Source organism: Hemitrygon akajei, chromosome 29 (assembly GCF_048418815.1).
Source record: "Hemitrygon akajei chromosome 29, sHemAka1.3, whole genome shotgun sequence".
Lineage (NCBI taxonomy): Eukaryota > Metazoa > Chordata > Chondrichthyes > Myliobatiformes > Dasyatidae > Hemitrygon > Hemitrygon akajei.
Window position 1 is genome coordinate 3,606,068 of NC_133152.1, and position 19,764 is coordinate 3,625,831.

Consider the following 19,764-nt stretch of genomic DNA (forward strand, 5'->3'; position numbering starts at 1 on the left):
ATGTTGACTGTCTCTAGTCTGTCCCTGTGTATCCAAATACTTGTACATCTGGTCCCTTAGAATACCTCCCGATAACACCCACTACTGATGTCAGGCTCACTGGCCTATTCTTAAACAACTGAACAGCATCAGCTATCATCAAATCCTCCTGTACAGCACCTGTTGCTAAGGACATTTAAAATACCTCTGCTAGGTTCCTGCAATTTCTGCACTAGCCTTCCACAAGGTCCGAGGGGACACTGTCAGTCCGAGGGGAATTACCCACCCTAATTTGTTATAAGACAGCATGAATCTCCTCCTTTAATCTGTGTATGGTACATGACTTCACTGCTGTTTTCCCTCACTACTATAGACTTTATGTCCGCCTCCTGATATAAATATAAAAAATCCATTTACGATCTTCCCCCTTTTTGACACAATGAGTAGATGACTATTTTGATCTTCAAGAGGTCCAATTTCAAAGTTCATAGTAAATTTATTTTCAAAGTACATGTATGTCACCATATACAACCCTGAGATTCATTTTTTGCGGGCATACTCAATAAATTAATAATGAATAATAAGCATAATAGAATCAATAAAAGAGCGCACCAACTTGGGCATTCAACCAGTATGCAAAAGACAATAAACTGAATGTACAAAAATTAAGAGTCCTTGAAAGTGAATCCATGGGTTGTGGAAACATTTCAATGATGGGGCAAGTGAAGTTGAGTGAAGTTATCCCCTTCGGTTCAAGAGCCTGATGGTTGATGGGTAATAACTGTTCCTGAACCTGGTGGGTGAATCCTTAGGCTCCTGTGCCTTCTTCCTGATGGCAGCACGAGAAGAGAGCCTGTGGTGCACCTATGCTGACGGAGATGGTGGAGAAGATGTTGTTGCCAATCTGAACTGACTGGAGTCTGCAAGTGAAGAAATCAAGGATCCAAATGTCCTGGGTGGTGGGGGTTCCTGATGATGGATACTCTTTTTCTGCAACATCACTTCATGTAAAGGTGCTCAATGGTGAGGAGGGCTTTACCCGTGATGCACTGAACAGTATTCACTACTTTTTGTAAGAATTCCCACTCAAGGGCATTGGTGTTTCCATACTAGGCTGTGATGCAGCCTATCAATAAACTCTCCGCTACACATCCACAGAAGTTTGTCAAAGTTTTAGATGTCATGCTGAATCTTCACAAACTCCTAAGGATGCTGAGTCGCTACATGCTTTCTTCATAATCGCATACGTGCTGGGCCCAGGACAGGTCTTCTGAAATAATAACATAGAGAAATTTAAAGGTGACCCTTTCCACTTCTGATCCTCTGATCTGTACTGGCTCATGGACTTCTGGTTTCCTCCTTCTGATGTCAATAAACAGCTCCTTGGTCTTGCTGACATTGAGTAAGATGCTGTTGTGGCACCACTCGGCCAGTTTTTCAATCTCCCTCTTGTATTCTGATTTGTCCTCACCTTTGATTCAGCCCTCAACAGTGGTGTCATCAGCAAATTTGAATATGGCATTGGACTTATGTTTAGCCACACTGTCATAATTGTAAAGTGATGAGAACAGGGGGGCTAAGCACATGGCTTGTGGTGCACCTGTGCTGATGGAGATGGCGGAGGAGATGTTGTTGCCAATCTGAACTGGCTGGGGTCAGCAAGTAAGAAAATTGAAGATCCAATTGCACAAGAACGTATTGATGCCAAGGTCTTGAAGCTTATTGATTAGTTTTGAGGGGATAATGGTATTGAATGCTGAGCTGTAGTCGATAAAGAGCATCCTGAAGTATGCATCTTAGTTATCCAGATATTCCAAGGTTGAGTGACGAGCCAATAAGATGACATTTGCTGTGGACCTGTTGCTCAGTCATTAAGGCACTGGTATAATTAAATTTTGCTTACTTACTTTACCTACTTACTCCTTGACTGTCGAAGTAGGAGGTTTAAGATCTCAGTGAACACTCCAGCCGGTTGATCAGCACAGGTCTTTAGTACTTGGCCATGTAACCTATCTGAGCTGGATGCTTTTCGTGGGTTCACCCTCCTGAAGGCTGCTTGCATGTTGGCCTCATCCTGAAATCATAGGATCATCAGCGGCTGTGGGAGTTTGTGATGGTTCCTCTAGGTTTTGATGGTCAAAGCAAGCATAGAAGGCATTGAGTTCATTAGGAAGTGAAGTCCTGTATGTTGCTTGTTTTAAATTTATAAGGGGTGATAGTATTCAAACCCTGCCACAACTGTCGATCATCCTTTGTTGATTCTAGTTTAGTCTGGAATTACGACTTCGCCCGTTAGATGGCTTTCTGGAAATCATACCTAGACTTCTAACTCTCTTGGCCACCAGATTTGAATGTCTCTAAACTGGCCCTTAGTAGATTGCGGATCTCATGGTTCATCTAGGGTGTCTGGTTGGGGGAAATGAATGATTTTGTGGGGACACACATGTCTACAACTGTTTTAATAAACTGTTTTACTTTGTTCCCTTGCAAACCTTTTGCTCTTAATATATTTGTAGAATCTCTTGTGATTCTCCTTCACTTTGTCAGCTCGAGCAATCTCATGTCTTCTTTTACTGCTCCTGATTTCCTTAAGTGTTCTCTTGCATTTCTTATACTGCTCAAGTACCCCAAAGGTTCATTTATTATCACGTGTCCATACAACTCTGAAATCTGTCTTCTCCAGATAGCCATGAAACAAAAAAGAATGTGAAAGTCATTCAGAGAGAAACATCAAACCCCTCCCCTGCACAAAGTGGAGCAGGAACATCAACCCCACAAAAACAATCTCTCCCCCTCACAAAAAAACTAACAGGACATCAACTCTTAAAAACCTTCCCCTCACCTAACAAAACGGAAAAGGAACAGGCAATAAAAAAAACACAGAATGAAAAAACCGTAAGTCTGAAGAAGTCCACAGTCCATAAACACAGTAGTCCAATCCATAAGTGCAGAACCACGATACCATCCTCCAATATCACCGGCATTCACCGAAATAGAGAGACACCGCACGAGGCAGAGAGGTCTACCCATCTGCCATGGCAAACAACACAGCGATAGGCTGCTCACAGACTCCCTCAAAGGCAGTGATCAAAAGGAAGGCAGTTAGTGCTGAATTCTTGCTCGCCATCCACATTCGCCTTAATGTCTCAATCTTTCTTGATGTTTTAATTGATGATTAATGAATGCTTTAACCGGCAAAGTGGAGTCAAACATCGGCTTACGCTCTGTCTCAAAGTTTCTTTGCATAGAGGCTGTTTGAGTACATGCTCGCTTCCTGAGATCTTCTCGGAGACAGCAAAGCGCTGGATCACTCAAACGATCACCAAACTAAAGTGCAGAGTCTAACAGTCCCAGAAACACATCTGAAAAACAGATGCAAGAAGAGTAAAAAAAAAACATTTTTGTGACATATCTGGAAGGTGTCGCCCGAGGAAATGTATGCTGGTGGATACCTTCCTGCTTGCTGTACCTACTCTGTACCATCTTACTCTTAACCGGGATATATCTCCTGAAAACCAAAGTTCCCTGAATCTGTTTGACAGAAACATACAAACTCTATACTCTTAAAATTTCACCTTTGAAGGACTCCCACTTACCAAGTACACCTATGCCAGAAAACAACCTGTTCTAATCCACACTTGCCAGATCTTTTCTGAATCATCAAAATTGGCCTTTCTCCAATTTCAAATCTCAACCCAAGGACCAGACCTATCCTTCTGCATAATTTTAAGAACTTTGAAGTTATATTAAGAACTGTTATAATTTTACAAAAGCACCTGAAGTTATTTGAGAGAGACAAATACTAGACTAAATTTAAGGAAGGTAGTTGGATTTTCATGTTCTTAATTGCCCCTGATAACATTGGGTTGTTAAGCTATTTCCAAAAGCATTTCAGAATCTGCTGCATTGAAGTGCATCTACAATCTTACATTGGACATCATGAGCAAAGGTGATATTGTTCCTTCCCTGCAGGACATACATAAACCAATCCAATAGTTTCATCATCAACTTTATTGATGTTTATGATTTATTCCTAATTTATTTAATGCTTCAATGCAAATTTTGCATGGACAGTGGATATTAACTTAGAATATTTTATCTTCAGATCACTCAGATACAAGTTCATTACCTTAACTATTATGCTGTCTGGAGGCCGAAGGCCCATTCTGATTTTCAAGGGGACCTTCACTGCAGATATAAATTCTGAATTGTCTTCAATTAATCGCAACTTTATTTAATCAATTTCTGTTTATTTCTATGTTTACCTGCATTTACTGCTTCAGATGCACCTGACTCATTTTTAGCATTTTCTTTTTGTCTATTAAATTGTGATATTTATGCATTAAAAGATGAAGCTATTAATTATGTGATTGCAGTTGGGAATATTTATTGTATTGTGTTTGTTGGCCATTTTTGGAACTCCAGAATCTTTTCCGGTCTTGGCTCACAATGCTAGGAAGACCTTTTGCTATAATTCAATAATAAAATATTTTAATCTATTGTAATTATGTTTACAGGATGCCCAAGAATTTTCCAAGCTTTTTATGTCCCTATTAGAAGACACATTATCAAAACAGAACAATCCAGATGTACAGAATATTATCCAGCAACAATTCTGTGGACAGTATGCATATGTCACAGTGTAAGTGAATGAAAATGTATTGCTTAAATTGCGTAGTGCTGAAAATGTTCTTTGAATGTTTCATTCTAATATAAATATTTCTGTATTTTCTATATCTCCCTATGACATTAGGAGCCATTTGGCCCATTGAGTATATGCCTACTCACAGAACAGTTCCATTCTCCTACTTCATTTTCCCTGTGGTCTATCAATCATGAGAACCATGTTCTCATCTGATTCTGCACTTAACTACAATGGCAATTCACCTACAGGCTCATGCATCTTTTAAGATGTGGGAGGAAACCAGAGCATCAAAGAGAAACCTATGTGGCCCCTGAGAGAACATGCAGACTCCACACAATCACCACTGATATCAGGACTGAATTGCCACTGTGCATAAGAGAAAAGAAATGGCAGGTAAAAACTCTGAGGGAAACTGGTGTCATTTCCACAGTTTGCTGGAAGTTCATACTTTTTGACCAGTGAGCTTGGCTGTTATCCATATTTCAATCCAAGAATTATTTTTTTTTTGTATACTATTTTTTTCAGTTCTTATTGTATCACACCCAGGTCCTGCAGAATATTAACATCAGACAAACTACAAATACACAATGAAAATGTCTTATTGGCACCCAATATTTTAGAAATTACTGCAGAAAATAACTGATCAGTTTTAAGTTTTCCCTGTACATATCCTCAGGATTTTCTTTCAATGACCTGAGGCACCCATTTATAGTGTTATTATTTTATATTATTAATATTAACTGGTCAATATCAATATCTTTCCGGTGGAATCATTTAAGAAGGCAAATTGTGCACGCAGCTCCAATGGAAATCTTCAGATATTCCCATTTTAGATGGCTACAACAGCAATTCACAGCTATGGCCATGGACAGTACAGTAAGCAACATCATTTTAAGGCTTTCAGAAAAATTTTTGCTACTCAAGCATTGACGAATCTCAGACAGCAGTCAACATTTACAAGTGCAGTACCCCTTTAAGACAGTAGAGGAGAGGCTGCACTGGATTAAAAGTCTGCTTATGGAAAAGAGGGTTCCGACTTTCACTACCATCTATTCTGCTGGCAAATTTACAGTCTCTGGAAAATAAAGTCAAAGACCTCAGAGCAAAATTGCTGTACCAGAGGGACATCAGGGACTGTTAATGTTTTTTGTTTCACGATGTCTTGGCTATTCTGGACACAGCGATACGGCTCGCTGGCTTCATGATTCACTGCCAAGATAGGGCTGCTGAGCCTTTCAGAGGTAGAGGATGTGGAGTATACTTTATGATTAATTCCTCGTGGTGCACAAATATGGCAGTTCTGTCCCAGTCCTATTCACCTGACCTGGAACATCTCACGATCAAGTGTCACCCAGATTATTTGCCGCAGAGGTTTTCAGCTATCATCTTGGTAGTGGTGTACGTCCCACCTCAGACCCTTGTCAAACACTCTGTAGAGTCTAGACAAATTCAGTGACATATTCAACAGGCATGAAATAGTGCACTTTGATACCTTCCTCATCATTTTGGGGGATTTTATCCAGACCGGCTTGAAAGTCCCTAAATAATTATCACCAATATATATGTCACTTGTGGAACCAGAGAAGCCTACGCACTAGACCACTGTTATCATGAAGAACACTTAATGTGCCATCCCACGCCCCCACTTTGGAAAGTGTGCTCACCTGGCTGTACTTCTAGTCTCTGAGTATAGGCAGAGACTGAAGACTACAGCACCAGTAGAGGATGAAGAAGGTATGGACAAAGGAGGCAGAGGAGCATTTAAAAGACTGCTTTGATTTGGTGGATTGGACAGTATCCAGGGGTTCATTGTTGAGTCTGAATGAATATGCCAGAGTTGTCACTGACTTCATTAAACCTGTGGGGATGAGTGTGTGCCTACGAAAACAGACCAGTAGGTTTCAATAGGTACATTTCTTTTTCAATCTTTTTATTAAGTTTCCAATAAACAATATTAATACTAATACATAGAGATCAGAAATACATTAATAACGGTTAACATGTAGAAACACATATTCCAAGTAACAAATGGAGTCTAACATCCCAATCTCTTAGTAATTAACCATGAAAAAGATAATTATAATTATAAAAAAAAGAAAAAAAAACTCAAACTAAAACAAACTAACCTAAAAAAAACAAAGCTGCATAATTCAACGGTTAAAATTATATTTTGTCATTAACTCCGCTCCTCTATACATAAAAAAAATTACTGAGAAAAGTATTCAGTAAGGGTCAACTTACATCATATGAAAATATTGAATGAATGGCTTCCAAGTTTCTTCAAATTTAACCGAGGGGTCCATAGTACTGCTCCTAATCTTTTCCAAATTTAAACAGGCAGTCGTTTGGGAAAACCATTGAAATGTGGTAGGTGGGTTGGAATCTTTCCATTTAAATAAAATGGATCTTCTGGCTATTAATGTCACGAAAGCAATTAAACAACAAGCTGTTAAGGATAAATGACTAGAGTCTATATCACTGTTAGTCCAAAGATTGCAGTTATAGGATGAGGTTGTAAATCAACACGCAGAACTGCTAAAATAATATCAAAAATATCTTTCCAATATTTTCTTAACCGAGGGCACGACCAGAACATATGTGTCAAAGAAGCTACTTCAGAATAACATCTATCACAAACAGGGTTTATATGATGGTAAAAATGTGCTAACTTATCCTTGGACATATGAGCCCTATGAACCACCATAAATTGTATCAGCATGTCTGTCACACATTGATGAAGTATTAACTAGTTTAAGAATTTTCTCCCATTTCTCTGTAGATAGATATTTGAAGTTCTCTTTCCCACTCATTCTTAATTTTCTCAGAACTACCTAGACTTATTTTCATAATCAAATCATAAATAATTGCTATTAAACTCTTCTGAAAGGGGTTTAAACCCAAAAAATTTTCTGTAACTTCGATTGGATGTGATAACAGAAAGGTAGGTAAAGTAGCATTCAGAAAGTTTCTAATCTGTAAATATCTGAAAAAGTGTGATCTAGGCAAATGATATTTATTAGACAACTGTTCAAAAGACATAAAACAATCATCCATAAATAAATCACAAAAACGTTATTCCTTTTGTTTTCCATAACAAAAAGGCTTGATCAATTCTAGATGGTTGGGAAAAAAAAGTTAGATATAATAGTGCTTGACAGGATAAATTTATTCAATCCAAAAAATTTACAAAATTGAAACCATATTTGTATTGTATGTTTAACTATTGGATTTATCATTTGTTTATTCAGTTTAGTAAATACAAAAGGAAGCACAGATCCTAAAAATAGAAGCCAGTGAAAACCCCTGTACAGACTCCCATTCGAGGTTCATCCATCGTGGAGATTGAGTTTCATCCAACTCTTGTGTCCAAAACATTAAATATCGAATATTACTTGTCCAATTATAAAGTTTAGGATTCAGCAAAGCCAAACCGCCTTCCTTTTTTGATTTCTGTAAATATTTCTTAATTAACTTGGGATATCTATATTGCCATATATATGAAAATTTTTTAGAATTGATGGTATCAAAAAAAATTTAGGAATAAAAAGTGATACTGCCTGAAGTAGATATAGAAATTTAGGTAAAATAAACATCCTAATAGCATTAATTCTACTGATCAAAGATAAGGACAGTGGGGGACCATTTAGTAAACAGTTGTTTAACATGATCAATTAAAGGTAAAAAATTACTATAAATATATCCCTATACTTAGTAATTTTAACCCCCAAATAAGTAGAATAATCAGTAGCCGCTCTAAATGTTGATTGTCTATAAATAGGGATTTGCATATTTAATGGGGAAAGCATACTCTTATCAAGATTCAATTTATACCCAGAAAAACTACTAAACTGGGCAAGTGGAGTTATTACTGCAGGAATGGATTTCTCTCGGTTAGAAATATATAATAACAGGTCATCTGCATATAATGATATTTTATGCGTCCTGTTCCCACAAATAATGCCAAATATATTAGGTGAATCATGAATAGCAATTGCCAAGGGCTCCAGGGCAATATCAAAAAAGCCTTAAAAAAAAGGGGATCTCTGGTTATTGGTAAATATGGCAGCCAAGGGTGTATGATATAACAGTTTAATCCAAGATATAAATTTTGAACTGAAATTAAATTTCTCAAGTATATTAAATAAATATTCCCATTCAAGTCTATCAAACGCCTTCTCGGCATCAAGCGAAATAACACGTTCTGAAGTATTAGATGAAGTAGTGTATACATTGTTCATTAACTTCCTAATGTTAAAATGTGAATAACGATTTTTAATAAATCCTGCCTGATCTTCAGAAATATTCTGAGGCAATACCTTCTCTAATATAATTGCTAGTATTTTGGAAAAGATTTTAGAATCCACATTCAACAAAGATATAGGCCTATATGATGTACATTCAGTGGGATCTTTATCTTTTTTTTCAGGAATTAAGGAAATTGATGCTTCATAAAAGGATTGTGGTAATTTACCTACTAATAAAGCATCTTTAAAAACTTTACATAATCAGGGAGAGTAAATCTGAAAAGGTTTAAAAAAAATTCAGCTATATAATCATCTGGACTGGGTGCTTTACCTGAGTTTATCGAAAAAATTGCCTTCTTTATTTCCTCTTCAGTAATGGGTGCATCTAATACTAAATGTCCATCACCTAGTAATTCCAGAAAATTTAGTTCCCCTAAAAATTCATTCATTATAGTAGTGTCATCAGGAAATTCTGATTGATATAAATTAGTATAAAATTCTTGAAAAGATTTGTTAATTTCATCATGATTAACCGTCAAGGCACCATCCCATCTACGAACTTTATTAATCTGATGTTTTGCCAAAGCTGCTTTCAATTGATTAGCCAACAATTTATTCGATTTATCACCATGTATATAGAATTGACTCCTAGATTTAAATAATTGGTTTTCAATCGGAGATGTTAATAACAAACTATGTTGCATCTGAAGTTCAACTTACTCTTTATAAAGTTCCAAATTGGGAGCAATAGAATATTTTTATCAATATCTTTAATATTATCAGCCAATGCTCGTATCTCACTATTAATTCATTTTTCAATCCAGCGGAATATGAAATAATTTGTCCACGGATATATGCTTTAAAGGTATCCGATAATATCCCACTGGAAATTTCTTCCATTGAATTAGATGAAAAGAAAAATACAATCTGTTCTTTAATAAAATTAACAAAATTTAAATCCTGAAGCAAAATAGAGTTGAACCGCCATTGTCTAGTACTAAAAGTTACATCACTAAATTTAATTGATAATTTCAGAGGTGCATGGTCAGAAATGGCAGCTGCATCATACTCACAGGTAGTGTTGGACAAAACTAAACGAGAGTCAATAAAAACATAATCAATTCTAGAGTAATTGTGATAAACATGGGAAAAAAGAGAGAATTCTTTATCATTGGGATGTAGAAACCTCCAAATTTCTGAAATTCCCGTGTCAACTAAGAAGGAATTAATAAAAGTTGCAGATTTATTTGGAGGTACCTGATTAGGTGCAGACCTATCCAACATAGGATTCAAACAACAATTAAAATCTCCACCCATTATTAACCTATATTCATTTAAATTGGGAAAAGGTATAAATAGCTGCCTAAAAAATTCAGGATAGTCTGTATTAGGTGCATAAACATTAGCCAAAACTGCTTTTTGGTTATAAAGTAAACCAGTAATTACCACCAAGAGTCTCTCAATATGTACATTTACTGTCAGAGAAGTGTATACAATATACATCATGAAATTCTTTTTCTTCACAAGCATCCACGAGTACCCTAAAGAATGAATGACAGTCAAACGTTAGAACCCCAAAGACCCCCCCCAGCTCCTCCCTCTAATGCACAAACAGCAACAAGACAACCCCCCCATCCCCACCAGGAAAAAGCATTGCTGCCCTCCACCGAGCACTCAAGTGTGTTCTGAAAATCTGTGCCAACCAACTTTGTGGGTGTGTTCAAAGACATTTTCAATCTCATTGCTACAGTTGGAGTTCCCACTTGCTTCAAAAGAGCAACAACCATGCCAGTCCCCAAGAAGAACAGTGTGATCAGCCAGTAGCTTTCACATCTACATGATAAAGTATTTTGAGAGATTGGTTATGGCTACTTAATCAACACCTACTTAAGCAAGGACCTGGGCCCACTGCAATTTTCCTATCAGCACAATAGGTCTACGGCAGATGCAATCTCATTGGTTCTATTTGTGGCTTTGGATCACTTGGTCAATAGTAAAACCTTCGTCAGGCTGCTGTTATTGACTGTAGCTTGGAGTATAACACCAACATTCCTAAAGCTCCAAAACCAGGGTCTCTGAACCGCTCACTGCAACTGGATCCTCAACTTCCTCACCGAAAGACCACTGTTTGTGTGGATTGCAAATATCATCTCCACCTCACTGATAATCAACACTGATGCACCACAAGCATGTGTGCCTACCCACTGCTCTACTCTCTCTACACTCGTGTCTTTGTGGCTAGGCACAGCTCACATGCCATCTATAAATTTTCTAACAACACAACTATTGTTGGCAGAATTTCAGATGCTGACAAAAAGGAATACAGGAGCAAGATAGATCAGTTGTTTGAGTGGTCTTACAGCAACAACCTTGAACTGAACGTCAGTAAGACGAAAGAATTGATTGTGAACATCAGATAGGGCAAATTAATAATGCTATTAGAAAGAAGGCATAACCACAGCTGTATTTCATAAGAATTTGAGTAGATCTGGTATGTCACCAAAGATGCTTGCAAATTTTTACAGATCTGCCATAGAGAGCACTCTAACATTCTGTATCACTGCACTGGAATGAAATAAGTTGCAGAAAGTTGTAAACTTTGTTAGCTCCATCATGGACACTACCCTCCCCAGCATCCAGACATCTTCAGTAAGTGATGCCTCAAGATACCCTCTTCTCATTGTTACCATCAGGGAGGACTTCTAACTTCTCTTAGACATTGAAATCAAGCTTGCATGTACAATTTGCAATGGCAGTTCGTTCCACTCTCATGACACTCTGAGTGAAGAAGTTTCCCCTCATGTTCTCATTAAACATTTCACCCTTATCTCATGACCTCTAGTTCCAGTCCCACCCAGCCTCAGTGGGTGAGGTCTGCCTGCGTTTACTCTATCTATACCACTCATATTTTTGTACACCTCTATCAAATCTCACCTCTATCTTCTGTGTTCCAAGAAATAAAGTCCTAACCTATATGCTTATACAGCTTCAACATAACAACCCATCTTTTGTACTCAATACTTTGATCTATGAAGGCCAATGTGCCAGAAGCTTTCTTTATGACCCTATCAACCTGTGCTGCCACTTTCAATAAATTATGGACCTGTATTCCCAGATCCTTTTGTTCTATTGTACACTTCAATGTCCTACTGTTCACTGTATATGACTTATCCTGGTGGGTCCTACCTAAGTGGAACACCTTGCACTTGTCTGTATTAAATTCCAGCTGTTAATTTTCAGCCCTTTTTAACAGCTGGTCCAGATCCCGCTGCAAGCTCTGATAGTCTTCCACATTCCATTATACCCCCAATCTTGCTGTCATTCACAAATTTGCTGATTAAGTTAACCACATTATCATTCAGGTTGTTGATATAGATGACTATCAAAATACTCATGTATCCAGTCCCTCAGAATACCTTCCAATAACTTTTCCACTACTGATGTTAGGCTCACCAGCCTATAAATTCCTGGTATATTTTTATTGCATTTCTTAAACAGTGGAACAACATTAGTTATCCTTCAATCCTTCAGTACCTCGCATGTTGCAAAGGATGATTTAAATATCTCTGCTAAGGCCCCTGCAGAAATTGTTTCCCACGGGGTCTGAGGGAACACCTTGTCAGGCTGTAGTGATACGTCCATCCTAATTTGCCTCAAGACAGAAAGCACCTCATCCTTTGTAATCTGTATATGGTCCATGGCCTCACTGCTGCTTTGCTTTACTTCTATTGACTCTGTATCCATCTCCTGAGTAAATACTGAGGCAAAAAATGCATTTTATATGTCCCTCATCTCTTTTGGCTCCGTGCATAGATTACTATTCTGATCTTCCAAAGGACCAGTTTTCTCCCTTGCAGTCCTTTTGTTCTTAACATATTCTTCTGAATCTTTTGGGGTTCTCCTTCACCTTGTTTGCTAAAGTAATCTCATACCTTCTTTTAGTTCTCCTGATTTCTTTCTTAAATGTTCTCTTGCATTTTTTATTCTCTGTAAGCACCTCCTTTGTTCCTATCTGCCTATACCTGCAATTCACTTTTCTTTTCTTAGCTAGGTGCTTAATATCTTTTGAAATCCCTAAACCTGTTATCTTTACTTTTTCTTCTGACAGGCACATACAAGCTTTGTACTCTCAAAATTTCACTTTTGAAATCCTCCCACTTAAGAAGTTTACCTTTGCCTAAAAATAGCCTGTCCCAATCCACAGTTGCCAGATCCAGTCTAATACTGTCAAAATTGGGCTTTCTCCAATTTAGAATCTCAGCGTACAGACCAGACCTATCTTTTTCCATATTTACTTTGAAACAAATGGCATAATGATCTCTAGGTGCAAAGTGTTCCCATGTACATGCCCTGTCTCATTCTCTAATAGCAGATCATGTATTACACACTTTCTTGCTGGGACTCTTGATTCAGGAAACTTTCCTGAACACATTTCATTAACTCTAGCTCACCTAGTCCTTTTACAGTATGGGATTTCTGGGTAATATGTGGAAAGTTTAAAATCACCTACTATAACAACCCCATATTTCTTGCCACATTGATCTCTTGACGAATTTGTTGCTTTAAAATCCTCAGATTGTTGGGTAGTCTATAATATAGTGCCATTAAAGTGATCATACCTTTCTTATTCTTCAGTTCCATCTACAAAGCCGCACGAGATCAGTTTTCCCGTCTGTCTTGACTGAGTATTGCCGTGACATTTTCCCTGACTAATAAAGCCATCCTTCCCCCTTTAATCTTTCTCGCTGTATCATGTCTAATGCAATGGAACATTGGAATATTGAAATGCCTGTCGAGCTCTTCCTGCAACTAATAGCTGCACTATCATAATTCCATGTGTTGGTCCATGCTCTGAGCTCATCTGCCTTTCCACCAACACTTCTTGCATTGAAATATATGCAGCTCAGGACACTAGTCGCAACACGCTGAACCTTTTGATTCTCGACTTTGTCTGAGGTCTTATCAGTATAATCTGTTCTGGCACTCAGGTTCTCATTGCCTTGCAGCTCTAGCAAACCTTCTTGCTCGGATAGAAGTACCCCTGTTCTATACAGGTCCCACCTACACCAACTCCTTAGCCATGTGTTAAACTGCATTATCTTCCTCTTTCTGGTTTCACTAGTATGTTGCATGGGTAGAATCCTGAGATCACAACCCTGGAAATCCTGCCCTTTAACTTAGCACCTAACTCCCTGATCTCATTTTTCAGAACTTTGTCACTCTTCCTACATATGTTACTGGTTTCTACATGGACCGTGACCTCTGATTACTGACCCTCCCACATTAGAATGCTGAGATCTTGATTTGAGATATCCCTGACCATGGCACCCGGGAGGCAACATGGCATCTGGGAATCTCGTTCTCATACACGGAACTTCCTCTCTATTCCATTAACTAACGAATCCACTATCATCACCACTCTCCTCTTCCCCTTTCCCTTCTAAGTCACAGAGCCAGACTCAGTGGCAGAGACCCCACCTCTGTGACTTCCCTCTGCAAGGTCATCTCCCCTACCCCGCCCAGCAGTGTAAAAAGTGGTACACCTGCTGTTGAGGGGGATGGCCACAGGGGTGCTCTGCACTGGCTGTTGAATCTCTTGCCCCTTTCTGACTGTCACCCAGTCTCTTGTGTCCTGCACCTTGGGTGTAAGTACAGTACCTCTCCATTTGTTCAATCTATCATCTCCTCAGCCTCCCAGCTGATGCAGAGTTCATCCAGTTCCAGCTCCATCTCCTTAATGCAGAGTGTTAGAAGCTGCTGCTGGATGCATCTCTTGTAGGTATAGACATCAGGGACACTGGAGGTTTCCCTGCCTTTCCATATCCAACAAGGGGAGTAAAACATCTATAGATATGTAGCAGAGAGTATATTGACTGGCTGCATCACACTCTGGTATGGAAACTGAAAATCCTGCAAGAAGTAGTGGAGACAGCCCAGTCAGTCAAGGGTAAAGCCCTCCCCACCACTGAGCACATCTACATGGAATGCTATTGCCAGAAAGCAGCATTTGTCATCTGGGACCTTCAGCACCCAGGACATGCTCTTTCACACCGCTGCCATCAAGAGAAAGGTGCAGGAACATCAGGACTTAAACCAGCAGTTTCAGTAACAGTTATTGTGCCTATAAGAAATATTCACCCCATTGGAAGTTTGCATGTTTTACTGTTTTACAACATTGAATCATACTGGATTTAATATGGCTTTTTTTGACACTGGTCAACAAAGACTCTTTCATGTCAAAATGAAAACAGATACCTAAAAAGTGGTCCAAATCAATTGCAAATATAAAATACAAAATAATTGATTGCAAAAGTATTTATGACATCCAAAATCATCACTGGTGCAGCCAGTTCGTTTTAGAAGTCATGTAATAGTTAAATGGTGATCTGTTTTTGGAGACCTATTTGCAGTCATGGTGCTTCAAATGATTGTAGTTAAAATGCACCTGTATCTGGAAGATCCAGCTGCTGGTGAGTCAGTATCCTGGCAAAAAGTACACGATGAAGACAAAAGAATATTCCAAGCATCCTGCAAAAATGTTATTGAAAAGCACAAGTCAGGAGATGGATACAAGAAAATTTCCAAGTCACTGAATATACCTTGGGTTACAATTGACAATCAACAAGAGAGGAAAAGGATTTGGCACAGCTGTGATTCTGCTTAGAACAGGCTGTCCTCAAAAACTGAGTGACCGTGCAAGAAGGGAACTAGTGAGGGAGGCCACCAAGAAATGTCAACTGTGGAGGAGTTACAAGCTTCAGTGGCTGAGATGGGAGAGACTGCACATATAATGACTGTTGTCAGGGTGCTTCACCCATCAAAGCTTTATGGTAGAGTGGCAAAGAGAAGGCCACTGTTGGAGAAAAAACTCGCATGAAATTTTGGCTAGAGTTTGCCAGAAGGCATGTGGGAGACTCTGAAGTCATTTGGAAGAAGGTTCTATAGTTTGGTGAAACCAAACTTGAGCTTTTTGGCCAGCAGACTATATACTATATTTAGTGTAAGCCAAACACTACACCTCATCAAAAACACACAAACCTTGCTGTGAAGCATTGAGGTGTCTGCATCATGCTGTGGGGATGTTTCACTCCAGCAGACCCTGGAAGCCTTGTGAAAATAGTGGGTAAAATGGATGCAGCAGATACAGGGATATCCTGGAGGGAAACTTGATGCTGCCTGCAAGAGAACTCTGTCATGGGAGAAGATTTGCTTTCCAACAAGACAATGACCCCAGGCATAAAGCCAAAGTTACACAAGAAGGGCTTAAAACCAACAAAGTTAATGTCCTGGTGTGGCCAAGTCAGAGTCCTGACCTCAATTCAATTGAGAATTTGTGGCTAGACTTGAAAAGGGCTGTTCACTCATAATCCCCATGCAATCTGACAGAACCTGAGCAGTTTTCTAAAGAAGAATGGGAAAAATTCTCAGTGTCCATGGTGCAAAACTGATGGGGACCTATTCACACAGACTCAAGGCTGTAATTGCTGCTACAGCTATATCTAAGTACTGACTTATCACAGTCAATGATTTTATGTTTAATATTTGTAACTAATTTAGATCACTTTGTAGAGATCTGTTTTCACTTTGATATGAAAGTCTTTTTTCTGTGAGCAATGTCAAAAAAGCCAAATTAAATCCGATATGATTCAATCTCGTAAAACAATAAAACAAGAAAAATTCCAAGTGGGGTGAACACTTTTTATAGACACTGTAGTACCCCTCAACTATCAGGCTCTTAAACCTTTGGAAATAACTTCACTCAACTTTACCTACCCCATCATTGAAATATCCCCACAACCAATGGACTCACTTTCAAGGACTTTTCATCTCATGTCCTCCATTTATTACTTTTTTATTATTTCTTTCCTATAATATTTGCAGTTTGTTGTCTTCTGCACTCTGGTTGAATGGCCAAGTTGGGCTGTCTTTCATTGATTCTGTTATGGTTATTATCCTATAGATTTATTGAGTATGCCCAGAAGAAAATAAATTTCAGGGTTGTAGATGATGAAATACATGTACTTTGATAATAAATTTACTTTGAACTTTGAATTGGCTTTCTACTTCAGAAGTAAATAATTATCCAGGTGCACCTCTTCCTGTTACTCAAAATGTGCCAGTTAGTTCTTGCTGCCTGTTCAATTTTATTGGATTCAAAGAAGAATACAGCACAGAAATATGCATTTTTGTCTCACCTTGGTTCAAGCTGACCATGATGCCTTCAATGCTGATCCCATTTGCCTGTAATATGCCATATCCCTCTCCACCTTTCCGATCTAAGTAAATGGGTTTTAAATTGTAGTTTTTCTTACCTTGTAACTCTATAATCGGAAATATTTATGCTTGTGTCATGCCTTGTCAGATTTCCAATGTACCCACTACATTTCACTCTTTACAATGGAAAAAGGCTTTTAATTTTTTATTACCCTTAATGCATTTAAGGTGATCTTACATGTATAGTGAAAATGTACTTGCCTAATCAGTTTTCATACTTTATCACAATGCTTTTATTTTATATGATTAAAAGTACAGTAGAATTTATGTTAATTCCAAAGCTGAAGTATTTAGTTAGTTTTACCAAATGGTGTTTTGATCTGGACTTTGCTGTTATCCATTTCTCTTCCAATTACAGTAGTATTCAATACTATCTCATTAGTTTTGCCATTAATTTTAATTTGTAAATATTATCCATGTTGTTGATTCAATATTGGCACTATAGAATACTAAATAAAGTGTACAGTTTTTTTTCAAGATCCAGGAGAATGAACAACCAAGTTTGATGTAGCTGTTTTGGTTTATGTAGATTTTTTTAGATTCTACAATTACGGGTATTAGATTGTGAGAATTTGCTATAAGGCCTGCAAAGATGATTTCTGCCAGGAACTCTGAAAAGGTTGCCTTTGCTGATACATTGGACACAAAGTGATCAAGTGCTTTCAGGATGAATTTTGAGGGATTGTGCTACAAAATATATGCTTACGGTATTGTACAAAAGGTCAATGCACATGTAAAAAAAATCTGTAAAGCAAAGATGCTTTCAAAAATAATGAAACATTTCTAAATATCAAAAATATTACCATAAGGAGCAGTAAACAGTAAAAAAACTAAATCAAATTAATATTTGGTGTGACCAAATTGAAGCTGCTGTGGTCACGCTGATACACAACGAGTGGAAGCAATACACTGAGTTGAGCAAGGTCTGGTTGAACTGTTTACTGTTTCAATCCCTGTGCGCTTAAGTGCCCGCTCCCAGCATCCCCCGCTCTTTGTGGAGTGGAAGTGACGTCGGCTTCCGGGCCGAGGTCTGCCCCGCACTCAGAGCCCTCTCAGTTGCCGCTGGCTGCAGACTCACCCGCGACTGCTGGAGCCAGTTCGCTTATTGGGCGCTAGGAGGTGCAGAGTCCACAGCCTGCACACTGTCAGTTCTTTTAGGTGGCCGGCCTCATCATTGTGGGGTTGGCACAGCAACCAAGCGTTTAAGGTCTAGATGTGCCGGTTTGAGACGGTCAATGGTAAAAGTCTCTTCATGACCGCCGATGTCGAGAACGCAGGTCATCCCATTATGGCGCACCACCTTGTAGGGTCCTTCATATGGTCGCTGCAGGGGTTGTCTGTGTGCATCCCAGCGAACGAAAACATACTTGCTCTGTTGTAGGTCCTTGGGCATGAAAGAGGGTGTTGTTCCGTGATGGGATGTCGGGACTGGGGCAAGTGTTCCAAGCTGCTCCCAGAGTTTAGTTAGGACCGCTGTAGGTGTGTCCTCCTGGCCACAGAGTGCTGGCACAAACTCACCGGGAACTGTGAGCGGGGCACCGTAAACAAGTTTGGCTATAATGCGGCCAGGTCCTCCTTGGGTGCCATGCGGATGCCAAGCAGCACCCAGGGGAGTTCGTCAACCCAGTCTGGCCCTCGGAGGCATGCCATCAGGGCTGACTTCAAGTGCCTGTGTAAACGTTCCACCAGGCTGTTGGACTGCGGGTGGTAAGCAGTCGTTTGGTGGAGCTGGGTTCCAAGGAGTTGTGCCAGTGCAGACCACAAAGCCGATGTGAACTGCACACCCCTGTGGGCTGGGAGTCCAAACCATGGTGAACAGGTATCTCGCTCCTCTCGAATCCAGCAGTGGGCCGACGATGTCCGCGTGGACATGTTCAAACCTGTGTGTTGGCTGGAAGGGTTGCAGTGGGACCCTCACGTGCCTCTGGTTTTTGGAGGTTTGACAGTGCGTGCATGTCCTGGCCCAGTGCACGACCTGCTTGCGTAGGCCGTGCCACACAAACCTGTCTGCGATCAGCCAGATGGTCACCTGGATGGAAGGATGGGCTAAACTGTGCAAGGCATCGAAAACGTGGCACCTCCAAGTGGTCGGGACAATGGGCTGAGGTTGCCCGGTGGACACTTAGCAAAGGAGCTCATTACCTTCGGGCCCAATGGGTATGTTTTCGAGGCGGAGTCCTGAGACTGTGGTTTGGTATGATGGCATCTCGCTGTCCAGTCGTTGCGCCTTAGCTAATGCCGCATAATCCACACCTGGAGACAGAGAGTGCCCTGATTGGACAGAGGTGCGTGACAGCGCGTCGGCTACCATGTTGTTCTTCCCAGAGATGTGCTTGATCGTGGTGGTATAGTCCGAGATGTACGACAGATTACGTTGTTGACCACGGGTCCGACACTTTGGCAAACACGAAAGTGAGGGGCTTGTGGTCTGTGAAGACTTCTCCCTCCCTTCCAGGAAATACCTGAAGTGCCGGATGGCAGGGTGCAGGGCCAGCAGCTCCCTGTCGAAAACGCTGTACATAAGTTCCGGGGGTCGTAGGTGCCGGCTGACAAAAGTGAGCGACTTCCACTGGCCTTCGATGAGCTGCTCGAGCATGCCGCCGACTGCCGCGTCGGAGGCAT

At 39.8% G+C, this 19,764-nt stretch overlaps 1 protein-coding gene across 5 annotated transcripts in view; it reads left to right on the forward strand.

The window, feature by feature from the left end:
* Window positions 1–19,764, forward strand: part of usp48 (ubiquitin specific peptidase 48) — a 249,502-nt gene that overhangs the window by 72,435 nt on the left and 157,303 nt on the right. For all 5 annotated transcript variants that reach the window (XR_012096644.1, XR_012096646.1, XR_012096645.1 and 2 more), the window contains exon 5: window positions 4,497–4,621. Coding sequence is in view for 2 of the 5 variants with exons in the window: in XM_073031654.1 (XP_072887755.1) it covers window positions 4,497–4,621 (125 nt within the window). In the remaining 3 variants the exon portion in view is untranslated. The remainder of the gene's footprint in view (window positions 1–4,496; window positions 4,622–19,764) is intronic.